At 35.4% G+C, this 14984-nt stretch overlaps 1 protein-coding gene and 1 pseudogene across 1 annotated transcript; one reads left to right on the top strand and one right to left on the bottom strand.

The window, feature by feature from the left end:
* Positions 1-901: 901 nt before the first annotated feature.
* Positions 902-2519, top strand: LOC132611061 (CASP-like protein 1E1). Its single transcript, XM_060325470.1, has 2 exons — positions 902-1211; positions 2020-2519. Exons 1-2 carry the CDS (start codon positions 979-981, stop codon positions 2372-2374), a joined length of 588 nt encoding a protein of 195 aa, XP_060181453.1. The 5' UTR covers positions 902-978; the 3' UTR covers positions 2375-2519.
* A 2162-nt stretch (positions 2520-4681) lies between these two features.
* LOC132611721 (zinc finger protein CONSTANS-LIKE 13-like) lies at positions 4682-7083 on the bottom strand (annotated as a pseudogene).
* Between the last annotated feature and the right edge of the window lie 7901 nt (positions 7084-14984).

Genomic DNA, 14984 nt, shown 5'->3' with positions numbered 1-14984 from the left:
TCTTTCTCATTATTCTTTTTGTTTCCTTTTTTCCTTATCTAGGTTCATACTTACTGATTTAAATGTGTTTTCATATTTAATGTGTAATTTCTATCAAATAAACTATATATAGGAAATTAAAGAATCATGAAAAAAATGATAGAATTCTAAAAAGATGTTCTATTAGTAAAGATTGAGTTTTAAATATTTATGACTTTAATATTCAACTTTTGTTCTCGACCGCGCAAACCGCGGATATGTACACTGGTACTTTTTAAAAAGTGAATAGCCACGTAAAGATCTCTCGATAGAACCTCATATAAGCTCTCTTTTTTAATTTTCTAATTAGCACCATCAGTAGAGTTTAACCAAAAATACTTAATAAGATAAAAATTAATCTCAACCTTTCATAATAACTCGGACACGTGTCATTCATCAAAGAGTGTATTGCCAATTAACGGAGCAAAAATTAATGGACCAGAGCTGAACCCGTTATAAACATTAAGTGTTGATAAATGATCTTCTGTACTAAAATTCTATAAGTAAGTATTTGCGTGTTTGGATAAAAGTGTTAAAATTGAGATGACCAAATTATAATTTTTGACTAATTTTAATTTATAAACACTTAGCTATTTTTAAACGCTTATATAAGCAAAAAATAAATCAATTTGATCAGTTTATAAGCTTAGTCAAACACCACTAATTATAAAGACTGAGGGACTACTAATTACATTAACATCAACTAGTTTGATATTAAAACTAATTAGTTGATTGAATTGAATGCAATATATCCCCCAACCGGACGCCACAGGTAAGTGACAACTACCTCATTTATCCATCATAATTCTTGTCTGTCTTACTCTCTATCTCCTATTCAATGACATTATATGCATGCAACAATATATATAGATCCTGTTATGTACTACCATCTATATATAATAGTAAAAGCAGTCCCTCAGTCTGTATAATTTATCTCCAATTCCTTCTTGTAATAATATTATGAAGACACTGGATCTAAGCAACGGGGCAGAAAAAAATAGATGTGAAGAAAGGGTTAAGTGTAGAAGTTATGAAATGGTTTTAAGAATGATGGGGCTAGTTTTCACTCTACTAGCTGCTATTGTGGCTGGTACTAACATGGATACTGAGTCAGTTGCCGTATCTCTCATAGATGGCTTACCTCCTTTGCACCTTACTCTAACGGCCAAATGGAATTATATGTCTTCCACTGTGTAAGCAAATTCTAACACATACTATATACACAAATTAGTCATCTATATACTGAGTTAAACATATACATATGGTAACAGTGTAAAGAAATTTTATATCGTTAGTATATTTTTAATCTATTGTAGCAGCTAATTAACTGCTTAATTTTTTAAGATTATGAATTCCACTTTTCACTACCTTTACGCAGCTAACTTGTCTTATTTCGTAGATTACTAATTTCGCTTGCTATAGATGGTTGCATGCAGTTATCTTTTACACTAGCTTTACACAATTAACTTGTCTTATTTTTCAAATTACTAATTTCATTTATTAGAGACGGTTACATGTAAATATCTTTTTCACTAGCTTTACACATCTTTTTGAGCATGTTCAGCTTCCAAAAGTCTTTGAGTCCTCACTATGAAATTACACAAAGAAAACATCGCTAGTAGATAGTTATTTTATCATCTTACAAAGCTATCAGTTCTTCTAATCAGGTTAGCACTTATATTGCCTCATGCAACTATATTCAATCAAATGATAGAGAGGCAATTGAATCAGTTGTCACTCTTGCTAGGAAGCAGTCAATTTCATCTCAAGGGAGCATTGTTCTAATCATTTATGTAACATTTCTCTTCAATAAACCTTCCTTTTGCAGCGCGTCAAAAAAGATCTTTCAGGCTTTTTTCCCTTCCCTCAGTTAGGGACTTTCAGTGTATAGAAGTTAATTGAACTCGTAACGTCATCAGCTTTTTAATAAAAAATTGTATAATTAAAATTATTTACACTTGTCAGTGCATAAAAGTTAAACTGTTTGTTGCTTAATGACAGGTACTTTGTGGTAGTGAATGCGGTGGCATGTGCATATGCAGCAACATCTATGGCATTTCAAGCTCTAACGGGCGGAAGCAGAGTAAAAAAATGGACAGGCTCAGTCTTAGTTGTTGCTCTAGACCTGACTATAGTTACACTCCTTTTTTCGGCCAACGGTGCGTCGGCTGCGGTTGGACTCATTGCTCTAAATGGCAACCCTCACTCTCAGTGGCACAAAGTTTGTTATGCTTTCAAGAGATATTGCATCCAAGGGGGAGCTGCTCTTGCTATGTCTATGCTTGGTTCTTTCTTCTTTCTTTGCCTTGTGCTGCTCCTCGCTTTGAATCTTCACAGAACTACTTTAAATTATTAAGGGTCTATATCGAAAGATAAAAAGTGTGCTGCATTTATAAGTCCAAAAGAGCTATGATGAGTCTCGAAATAGAATTGGAAGTTTGTTCATAACAATTAACACCAGCTTGTACTCATATATATATATGGTCGATCTATTTATGTTATTTGTCAGCTATACTTGTAGACTACATAGCAAGGTTGACAAATCTCTGCCTAATATATACGGAAATGGGCTGGCTTTTCGTCCATAGAGACTGCACCCACTGACTTTAACTCCAATTGTATATGTATTATCACCGGTCCATATTATGTGCCTTTTTAAGATTGTTGCACATTTCCTTAATAAGGGAGCTTTTGACCAAAGTAAGCCATTATTTCAACCAATTCAGCAAAATAATGTCTTTTTGAAAATTTACACAACTAGAATATATGTATTTCGCAGTAACGTATTAGACATTATTTTATTCAAAAACTTCAACGGACAAAAAAGTTAAAAGGTTAACGGTGTTGAAGGGTAATTCGTTACTGTGAGTAACATTTTATGATTAATACGTTACTATGAGTAATGAATCTAAAGAATACAAAATCTGACGGTGGTTGATCTTAAAGTCGTAACTCAGAGTTACAACTTCGGGGTAAAACATGACTGACAGTAACGTTTCTACATAATCTACGCATGGGCAGTCAAATCCTGCAAAGAATTCTGCAAATTGCGAACCCTTCTGATTGATGTGCCTATAAAACATTGCTGACAGTATTGATTACCCTTTAAAAAAGTATTGATTAGCCTTAAAAGAAGTACTGGTTAGCCTTACAAAAAAAAATACTAATTAGGATTAAAAAATTATTGATTAGCCTTACAAAAAAAGTACTGATTAGTTAAATAAAGTAGCAGTTTTTCAGTTTCAAAGCAACACTAGCAGTTAGAAATTATATGAGCAGAAGTTGATTAATTCTCCCTTTTAGCATTTTCATGTACATTTTAAAGTGCAAGATGGTTAAGCCCCAAAGAAATTAAAGATACAATGTCTGAAGTTTACAACAATAACTACTAGTAATTGATACTTATATATAATGATCTTTTCATATATGAAAATTAAGAAGCTTAAAGAAAAATGCTCCATACTCCATTTTCTAGAAGTAAAACAACAACTAAATTTGGTGTCCCAATTCACTTCACTGGAACTAAATTTGTATGAAGCGAAACAGCAGCTAAGAATGGTGTCCATCAAGCTGTAGACTAAGAGACCTTAGTGAATCATATATACTCCATAAAATAGAGCACTCAAATCAGCTAGGATAAAATAAAGAACTCAAATAAGTGAACATTGAAACCAAACTAATTAACCATAAAATGTTACTCAAAGTAACGTATTAACTATAAAACGCTACTCATAGTAACGAATTAGCCTTTAACACTGTTAACCATTAACTTTCTTGCCCGTAATTTTTTTTAATAAAATAATGTCTAATACGTTACTGCAGAATACGTTTATTCTACTTCCGTAAATTTTCAAAAGAATATATTTTGGTGAATTGGCTGAAATAATGACTCACTTTAGCAAAAAAATTCTTAATAAGGACATTAATGTTTACCTCATATCAAGTCCGCATCTCTAGTCACAAAGGGAGTAATGAATATAGTGGGATGGATCCAAAGCTTAGACTTTCTGTCGTTGAGTAGGAATAGGCCGCGCCTTACCCTGTCAAACTATATACTCCAATAAAAGCTCATTTCCTTTTTTCCTCTAAAGCCCCTCACTTCACTCACTTTTAAACTTTTAATCAGAAGTCACTCGACTAAAAGAAGATCATAGTTCAGTTCAAAGCGAGAAGCCGGTCAGACGGAGACATAATGCAATTGGAAAAGCCAACTCTAAAAAGTAATTTTACTTTAAAGAGGGAAAAAGAAAAGCTAAGGAAAGAAAATAACCAAAAAGTACCAACAGAGGATACTAAGAAGTCAAAAGTTAATGGGGGAGCAAGAAAAATACAAACCCACTAGGATTTGTACTCTGAAATGATATGCTCCATATGGCAAACAAGAACGGAAAGGCGACAGTGTTTTTGAGTGACAAACACATGATATGTTCGACACAACATGTCTGCGGACTTAGAAAGCCACATGGGCATTTTGACTGACCAGACATGCCTACTTGGCTTTCCGACAAGATTTAATGAACTATTCCGATCAAAATTGCCATAAGTTTAGCGATTTTATAGTGACAAACATGACTTTTGTAGAAAGATAATAAGTTCGATAACTTTTTGAGAAATTAACACCGAAGGAGGAGGAGAGGAAGAGGTTGATGTCGATGTAAAGAAGCACGGAGACAAGTAGACCTTTTCATAAATAAATGCTTAGAACTGGAAGAGAAAAAAGGAAGCTTAACAAAATAATTAACAATATACAAACCAGCTGTTAACATAGAATGCAAAAGTCGACTAGTTTGATTAGACATTATAATGAGGTATGAGCTGAACAGCAAAAGCCTACATACCACAGGAAGCTAGATGAAACATCTATACTAAATCTCGCTTTCTTCCCTTCTCTATCAGGAAAGCTACATGTTTTATCAACTTTAGCTTCACAAATGATTATAAACACATGCTGAAAGAAAATACTCCCTATTGCCTCTATAGAACCGGCAATCGAGCTGACAAAAGATTTGCAGTCCACATGACAGAATTAACAAACCTTCATTCAGTATACCGATGATCCGGCAAAATGTCCTGGATTGTTTGCTTTTGCAACCTTATTTGGAAACGATAACCTTACACTACTGATGCAATGAGGAATCCTTGTAATCCATCTTGGCAAAACGTCCCTTGATTCGCATCCTACTTTCTGCGCGGGCCTTCCTTGACTCGTACCTAATATGCTTCTCATATCTGATGAAAACATCGCAGTCAAGAAACATGAATAGTATTTAATAAAGACAATAACAATCAAGACAATGAAGCATCTCTGCTGCTTTTGAACCTACAAGCGTATGAAAAAGCGAGTGTATACCTCCTTGTTTTCTTCTTCTCTTTGTACCGTGACACGGCAGTCTCTCTTCTTGGCTGTTTAACTCACGATGAGCAACTTTAGGTACCATTTGAAAGGTTTCAGCAGCAGGAGGATTATGAGATTGTTCTTCATTTGCTCCACCAGAAGTATCACCAACATCTGAATCTCTGTCGGGAAGTAAACATTTTGTCTCAATGAAGCAATCTGCTAAGGAAGAAGAAAAGCCTTGATCTGCGAATGCGCCAGTATCACCACACCAATGAAAGCCACTTCCCTGCAGGCAAGGACCATGATCAACACTGCAACTGCTGCAATTCCTTTAAATTTGATATAATTTTCTATGTGAAAGTTGAATGCAGTTAATTGCGGTTCACAAAACTATATCAAGTGATGATAAGCTTAACTGTTGATAGGACATATCCAACTATAGTAGATGCTATTGAAACAGTTAGGTAATTAGAAATGGATTGCTTGAGTGTCCTTCATTCCTATATGCAAAAAGATCTATACAGGTAAAGTAAGCATAAAACTTTCTGGAAATTATGTGGAAACTAATAAAACTTTGCAAGTGGAAATTTAACTAGTCCATTCAGTGGTCAACTCTCAAGAGATGTTACTTAATGTTGATCTATAAGTAAAATAATTAAGTCATTAAAAGTGTGTCCTCTCTAACAACTTAAGTTTTTCGACATATGGTCATTCAATCCAACACTTGACAACTATAATTCAATGGAGCATGCTTTCTTTCCCAAGAAAAAAGATAGGGAAACATACAAGATGTCAAAATTGGTCACGGAGACAATGGATAATCTAATGGTAGAAAAACTTGCCACATAATGGCTAGTGACTGAGCCATAACACAAGAAATGCACCTATCGAGTAAACGAGTAAACATATGCGAAATACCGGAAAAAGAGAGACACAAGTAGCAGTTCCTTTCAGTACTTCTTCCAACAAGTAAAATATTTCTCATTTCCTTTAGAGCAAGCAATGTTAAGATCACATTAAACAAATAAGTTCAGATTTTCTTTTTTGGTAAATTATAAATGTGTTAGCCAAGTTGCCATACACCTTTTGGTGTCAAAAATAAACTTTTCTTACTTTTTGAACTATGCCAAGTAAGAGAACCAACCGAGATGAAATGACCTTAACTAGAGAAAGAAAAAGAAATTATGCAGGGAAAGAAGGTTTACCTCAGATGAAGGAACAATATGTTGCTCTGAATTCTGCATAAATCCCGAACCTTTAATTACCGATTGACGATTCTGGGTAGGTTCCATAGATTGAAATCCTATAATTGGTACAGTTTCATCTTGATCATCACTGGAATTTGGTTCCAACTCTGATAGTTCACGAAGTTGAGAAAGTATTTTTTTTCCTTATGTTTCCCACATGCAGCATTTCGGTTCTGATTTCAAAAATAATTAGAGAAAAACCCTTAGCATCTAAGAATCCAGCATTTATTTTGTTTCAGAAAACACTAGAAGCATATGGTGAAAAAGGAGCCAGAGAAAATATATCTCTACATATCGAAGACATAATTAAGTATATTAAAATGTGTTCTCCCTAACAGTCTGAGGTTTCAAATGAGTTTGGTCACATAATTTGACATGATATTAGAATTAAATTCCTAGTCTTACCACCGTCCATTATCATAATAGTAAAATTCACGGTCTTTGTCCCATTCAGGCTCTCACAGGCATGGGAGGAGCCATCACTTTAGCTATGGGCCAGAAGAACCAATTGTTTTTGCTCAAACTTTGAATTCATGTTAAACAATCATTTGACATGTATAAATAATCTATCAAAAATCCATTAAATAAAAATGATTGCGATTCAGGACCCATATAGAAACATATGGTGCAAACAGAGCAAGGGAAATAACCAAAGTTAGGACTAGCTTTGTTACTTCAACTAAGGAATGAGGAAAAGGAAGTTTGGATACAGAGCAGTTTTCCTCCAAATACATTTCACATAATAATTCATTTTGAGTTTTGTTCTTAGATGTGGCCATAAAATAGGTTTGCTCTTGTTTCTTTCTAGATAGTTCTTAAAGAGTCTTTCTTTTTACTTTATTACTTGGATTTTTATTTGAAAAGGTAAACTTCATAAGTTCTGTTAGAAAAGTGTGTGTTTGTGGTGAAAAATCTAGATATGCTTCAAGCCGTGTATCTTTCTTGGATCACTTTTCAAAGAGAATAATTTATCCCTCACAAATACTCTCCCGGAATAGAATGAAGCAAAGTCAAGAAATAATGTAAACAAATCTCTGAACACACAAGAATTAATGCTGCAGTCACTAAACTTATGCGGTTTTTCTGAAGGAAGAATATTGATTCTTTGAGTATTTCTTATGATAGAAATGTTTCAGGATGTTCCTCTACTTATAGAGGATGTCTTTAACCCCTGAACCTGAAATGACGCAACTTTTAGGGACGAGATGTACTTTATCAGAAAGAAAAATACTTTTTCCTTTTTGCAGAAAGAAAAGTACTCTTTCTTTTTGTCTATATTCCCCACCATTTTCAAGTGCAAATAACAACCCAGCACTTCCTTTAGAAATTAAGAGACAAGTGAATCCATGCATAAATAAAGTATCTGTAACGACATGGGCATTTTGACCATTTTAACCCTGCTAGTTCCTTTTCAAGACTAGAAGCGAGTCTAGTGGTAACTTAAGGAGCTAGAATTATGAAATAAAGGCCTTTGATTTCTCTTGTGCACTTGTTTGAAAACTTGACTTATTTTCGTTGGGGGTGACTTAGTAAACTTGACCTCCGATGGGAATTCCGAAGCCAAGGGTGAGTCTGTAGCATGTTTTTACATTGATGTGCATATTTAGTTTGTGTTTGTAGGGCCTCGGTTTGATTTTGGGATTTTGGGTGAAAAACCAGAGCTCATTGGTCGACTGGGACCACTGCAGCGGGTGTCATACCACTATAGCGAGTCTGCCGTCGTGTTTAGCCGATCGCCGCCGTGGGATTTCGAGTTTAATGAGGTCCTTCGTAGCAGTGGGGTTTCCCGCTATAGCGAAGAGGGGACCACTGCAGCGGTCGACGGGAGACAGAAACTGACTTTTATATCACCAATTTCGGAGTCATTCCCCACATAACACCAAAACACTTCCCAAGAATAGTTAGAGGTGATTTTCTAAGGCTAGGGTGAAACCCGTCTTTGAAGGTAAATTCTAATCTCTACATAGTTCATTCCCTATTCTTCTTTAAGTTCCATGACTAGCTTAAGGTTCTCTAATGGTGTATGAAAGATTAGAACCCTAGAAATAGTAAACCCTTGGATAATGAATGGGTTGTTGATTTTATTATTGTTTATTCATCTAAGAGTGTAGAATATCACTTTCTAGGATGAGAATTGATTACTTATGTGGAAATTGCGTATGAGACTTAGGGTTCTAAGAAAAATGAGAACTTTAGCATAAAAACTGTTTGAAAGGGGTTGAATTGATTAGAAAACCGATGATTGAAATAGTATGATTGTTGGGATAGAAATTATGATAAGTTCATCATTAAATGATAGGTTCACCATTTCAAAAGGGTAGAAGTAATTGAGTTTTCTTTCCCAATTTTTGTTCTTGTTAGAGTAAATGATCCGTTACTCACTTAGCGTCATGTTGCTAGACTTTGAACATTCCGAAGCTTTGCGAAAGGGAAAAGCTATTGCGGAGTAGCTTGCATTGTTCCATTTCTGCATCTGAGGGAGGTTACGGTTTACTTGAGTTAGATCTTGATTAGTTGAATGTATATATAATAGAATTGATGGGAGAAAGCATGTATAGGTCTTCGGACATGAAGTCTGGTACGAAATTCCTAGATTGGTACTGATTGATTGATTATGTGGGCTTGTCGCCATTACTTTATGTACTGAAACCTGAGGTGTAATTGTTATGTTATAAGAAGGAAGGAGCTCATATATACTCTTCTTGTTGATTGAGATGATTACATATTCACCATGTTGATGAGTTAATTTACTTGAGTCTTTATATGACTTGTGGCGTAATGTCTTATAATTCTTGACATGATATTGTTGACTGATCATATTCCATATTGACTGTTAGACTAGAAATACGTTAAGATTCATTTTATGGTGAGATACAGAAAGAATGCATATAGAAAGGCACATTTGACAAGGGGTGAGGATGTGGCCTAGTTATGGGCTCGTGATCCGAGGTCAATTCCGGAGCGAGTAGTACATGGACACCATGGATCCCCTGCAGGTCATGACTAATTGGGCAAACATTACTAGTTGGCATGCGTGTACGGGGTTGAGATACTACTATTGTTGCATTGCATTGCATCAGACTTGTATTATTCTTGATGATGGTTGTGGCTGGACTTATCTTAGTTCTGTGTTGGCTGATTTCGGTTGATGACATTATTTGGTGATGTGCTGTTGTGCCTATCTTCCTATTTTGTTAATTTTACGAATGTATGTATGAAACTAATCTTAGTCAGCCTATGGTATCTATCGGTACATAGTGTTTGTACTGATACTACCTTGTTGTACTTTTTTTTATTTGAGTGCAGTTTATGTGCTAGAGACATCTTCCAGACCTTATAGTTAGCTTGAGGTCAGTTCCTAATCAAATTGAGGGTGAGCGCCTATCCATGCCATGCTGCCTGAAGATTTTTGTTATTTGATGTCGACTTTCATTCCAGACATTATTTACACTTATAGACAGTGGTTCATTCTTTAGAAAGTTATGTTTTAGAGTCCTTGTACGATGACTTTCGGATTTTAGGATTGCAATAGTTAGGATTTTTGAATCTTTATTTATTTAGGGCTTGACTAGATATATTTATGATTTAATTTTGGTTATTGATTTATAATTGTTTAAATGGTTTGATAATTGTATAAGGGGATGGTTCGCCCACTAGGAGAATTAGTATGGGTTCCACTCACGGCTATTTGGGTCGTGACACTATCTGGCAATTAAACTTCACATTAGCGGAATATAATTTCTATTAAACTGAATAGTCAAGTAAGACAAGTCTTTTGAATCGACCACCATTTTGTAAAATAGGATGTATCTCGCATATGAATTCTATTACATTATTCCTTTATAACCAACACCATAAGCCCTTGTGTTCCAATCCTCTCGCGAATGCATAGAAAACAAACCCGTGCTTCTTGAAGCGGCTCACTTTGCATCCACATAGGTAAACTCTTATTAATGTGCTCCTGCTAGAGCACCCACTAATAGGTCTATTAAGAGTTTATAAACTCAACCTCCTTTTAACAAATTGCAGGATAAAACACTTACTTTGGGATGATAATACCAAGTGCTATCAACCAATAAAGAATGTTGTCACTCATTGAACTTGAGACTGGACATTGTATCAAGCGTCAAGTTGAGGCTTCACCCTTAATGGTCTTTCTTTATGGGTTTTAACCCATCCCCCTTGATGTTCTCAACACCAAGTCCCTTGCTAATCACTTACTTAATGAGTCGGCAAGATTATTAAGTGAACGTACATAGTCAACCGTGATCACTCTATCTTTAATTAATTTATTTATATAACTGAGTCTAAGGCCAATATGCCTAGACTTTCCGTTATATTTATGACTGTATGCTCGGGTGAAGGTGGCCTCACTATCATAATGGATAGAAATCGGTGGCATGGGAGGCCATAATGGAATATCAAAAAGCAAATTTCTCAACTACTTCCTTTCTTTAGAAGCGAATGACAAGTCCACAAATTCTGCAGTCATAGTTGAATCAGTAAGACATGTTTTCTTCTATGATCCCAAGATATCGCTCCCCTACCAAACCGGTATACCCATCTATTTGTTGAGGAATAATCCTCTTGATCAGTGATCCAACTTGCATCCGGATACTCTGTTAGTATAGCGAGATCATCATTGTAATAGATACTATAATCTAGCGTTTTCTTGAGAGACTTTAGTACTCTTCTTATAGCATGCCAATGATGCTCGCTCGGATTGCAAGTATATATACTCAACTTACCCACTACATACGCAATGTAGGGTCTCGTACTAGTCATTACGTACATCAAGCACCTGATCAACTTAGCATACTCAAGTTGAGCAATTATCCTTCTACCATTCCTTTCAAATTTAAAACATGAATCATACGGTGTAGAAACAGGATTACATTCAAATGATTAAATTTTCTTTAACACTGTGTCGATATAATGAGATTGTGTTAAGAAAAAATCCCCACCATTTCTAATAATTACTATACCAAGAATGACATCTGCTTCTCCCATATCTTTCACGGAGAACTAAGCAGATAGAAATCTTTTGGTAGTATCGACTTGTTCTATGTTGGTCACAAAGATCAACGTATCATCTATATACAAGTAAATGAAAACTCCTTTTCTTTTTCAACTTTTGAATGAACACACTTGTCTGATTCATTGATTTTAAAGCCATTAGAACTTTATCAAAAAATTTATGCCATTGCTTAGTGATGTGGCGTGATTTTACGCCACAATCGATGCTTTTCGGCTATAAGTTTTACTTGTTTTTAAGCAAATCTATGTGCTTTTACGTGGTTTTTAGTGTTTTTCAGGTAACGAACAAATTCGGAATGAAAACAGTTGCAAGTGCAGAAGTGGTCGTAAACTCAGTTTACTGTCCGTATTCTTAAACACGGGCTGTATTCCATGGACGTATTAAAGAATAAGAAGAACCAGAAAGGCAGGCTGAGGAAATGGTGATTTACGAACAACTTTTAAGGACCGTATTCCACTTTACGGTCCGTATTTCAAAGCGTATTTAACCATTCAAGCATCTGGCATGTCACACCCCAATCCTGATAGGGCATGATGGGCACCCGACCCTTACTTAGAGTCGAGCAAACCCACTGACTCTCGTTATAATCATGATCTCACAGGACTCTTAAGTCATAAAATGAAATGCATAATGAAAGCTTTTTGAAAACATTCTTTTCATCTTTCTCGAATCAAATAAAATTTGTAATCATGTGAATCTGTAAAGTAATGCATAATGATACATCGACTTAAATAGCCGCTTACAAGACTGGCATACTGTATACATGACTCTGTCTGCAAAGCCTCTAACATAAATCAATATACTGTAACGCACATACTTTGACTCGGCAACACTCCGGAAAGAAATGGAGCTCGCCAATCCACCTGGAACATCCTCTAGCAATATCCTCTACTCATCTGTATACACCTGCGTGGCATGAAACACAGCGCCCACAAGAAGGGGCGTCAGTACGAATTGTTGACACCCAATTTTGTCCCTCCTTTATTTCAATTTTTTTTCCTGGAGCTTCTAAATTTATTGACGAGCTGAATACTTTTTTTTCACTACTATTAATTTTCACTACTCTACTATCAACACTACTAGTATTACTTTATCACAAATTTTAAATGGTTCGCCATCGTTTCATTTTTCGGGTTCGGACTTGTTAAATTTAATTACAAGACAACACTTTGTTAAATCCTTATTTTTCTACATATTTCACATAGTATATTTTGTACTGGTTATTAAGCTAAAAGCCCAAATAAATTAATTGAAGGAAGAAGGGATCAATATTTTTGGACCAACATTTGAGTCCAAATCAACCCATATATTAAACAGCCCAAATCAGCTCACTACTACAAATGGACCAGCCCATTACATATTTTAAATCCGACCCGGCCCACGGTTTCTTTTTCACCCCTAAACCTAACCCCTTCAGCCGCCTCCCTCATTCCCTTCTCCTTCTCTCCTCCTTCGTCTCTCCCATGCCTCACGCTCCCTCCACTCACTGCTGTCCCCCACGCCTCTGCCGCCTCCACTCCTCTCTGTCCCCCCGCTCCTCTCTCTCTTACGCTCCTCCCTCTCCTTTCTTAAACCCTATAAATTGTTGTGCTTGATTTGTTGGAGGGGAAGAAGAAAAAAGATCCGAAAATCCCATGGTTTCTTGACATCGATTAGAAATCCTAAACATTTCATTTTGTTTACTCTGTTATTATTTCGAAGTCGAGTGTATAAAACTCGAGAATTGAATACTGATCGGACACGGATTGAAATACTGTAATTTTGACTCGAGTTTCGAATCTGTCAATACGAGAGTAGATTTGAGGCCTCGACGCCCCCATTTCACTGCACCAACAAAAGGTTAGTACGTTTCTCTTTTATTTCGAATTTAAAGTTTCTGATGTGTGCATGTTCTATTATGTGTTTGGGAACTGTTAGGATAGGATATTAATTGCTAAAAATGAATTTGAAAGACGTATACTGTAGTTTGGATGCTTAAACTGAATTTTCAGGATTTAGAACCTATTTAAAACCGAATATACACAAGATATACAGTGGGTTATCAAGGTAAGAAGAAGGTATACATTCGATATACATCTGATATACACACCGCGGTGTGTATATCTTAGGTATATTGTGTATGTGATTAAAACAGATCGGCACTATCCCTCTTTGCTCTATTTGTTCTAAAGAACGTATTTGATTATGAATATAATTTATTCGGGTTTAGATATGATGAAATGATTATACGACATGTCGATATTGGTTGTTGATTTTATTTGGTCCACAAAGTCATGGCTATTTGTTTAAGTTTGATAGGATTAATGTCGAAATGGTTAGTTTGAGACTTAGGTTAATTTACCATATCCTTGCTGCTATACTTGTTTCAAAGACTTGTATTATCATTTGTAAAAGGATCAAAATCCGGTTTACTTGATCACTTGAGTTTGATTTCTTTTGTAACGACATTTATTAATCAGCTGTAAGAACTTATATGACAGGGTAATAGATGTTGCTGTTGAGTTTACTTTAGCTTTCCCATTAGTACAATTAACTGAACTCGCTTGGTGTATCGCCCCTGTCCTGAACTGTTTGGCATTTGTCTTTCTTTCCTATATATGTCGTTGTTATGTTTAACTGGGAATTTTGAAATATGGCATGATCTCCTGCTACCTGAGTTGCACCAAATGTTAGAGTTTTCAGTTATAGTTGGTTATGTTACAAATCCTTTCCTATCCTATTTTTAAATCAGTTTTTCCCCTTCTGATATAAAGACATGGAATATGTTTTGACAAAAGGTTTAGCTTTTCTTTGTTTTGGCTGATCACCTTTTTTGGAAACTGGTTGATTTGAGTTTATTTGGATTTATGTATCTGGTGATGGTTCTTTCACAGAATGTCTACTTCTCTTTGAGTTTTACGTCTAAAGTGCTGAGACTAATGAATAGTATATCCTATGTTTAGCGTCCAAACTTTAACGTACAAAGATATTTTCATCTCTGTTTAACTGTGCTCATTTCGTGAATTAATTATTAGAGTATATAACTGTCACACCCCATTTTTTAACCCCTGGAGGTTAAAATTAGAAGTATGACGTATTGGAGATTCCTGTTTTTTGTTTGTGTTATGTTAAGGAGTCGCCACCTAATTTTTTATGGTGAATTAGGACACCTAAAGTTTATTAAAGTTATGTTTAAAGTTAACTCTGTTTAAGGTCTGCGAAACTTAAGATTCTAGGTAAGGGTTCAATTAGTCTAAAGGGAAGGTATTAGGCACCCTTTAAGACCCATTAACAACGGTTAACCGACCGGACTTATGATTAGTTAGGCTAAGTGTAAATATAGTATTATAGGAAAGGAAATAGC

The sequence above is a fragment of the Lycium barbarum genome, chromosome 9 (assembly GCF_019175385.1).
Source record: "Lycium barbarum isolate Lr01 chromosome 9, ASM1917538v2, whole genome shotgun sequence".
Classification (NCBI taxonomy): domain Eukaryota; kingdom Viridiplantae; phylum Streptophyta; class Magnoliopsida; order Solanales; family Solanaceae; genus Lycium; species Lycium barbarum.
Note: the sequence above shows the minus strand (reverse complement) of the source record. Positions and strands in the feature narration are given on the sequence as shown.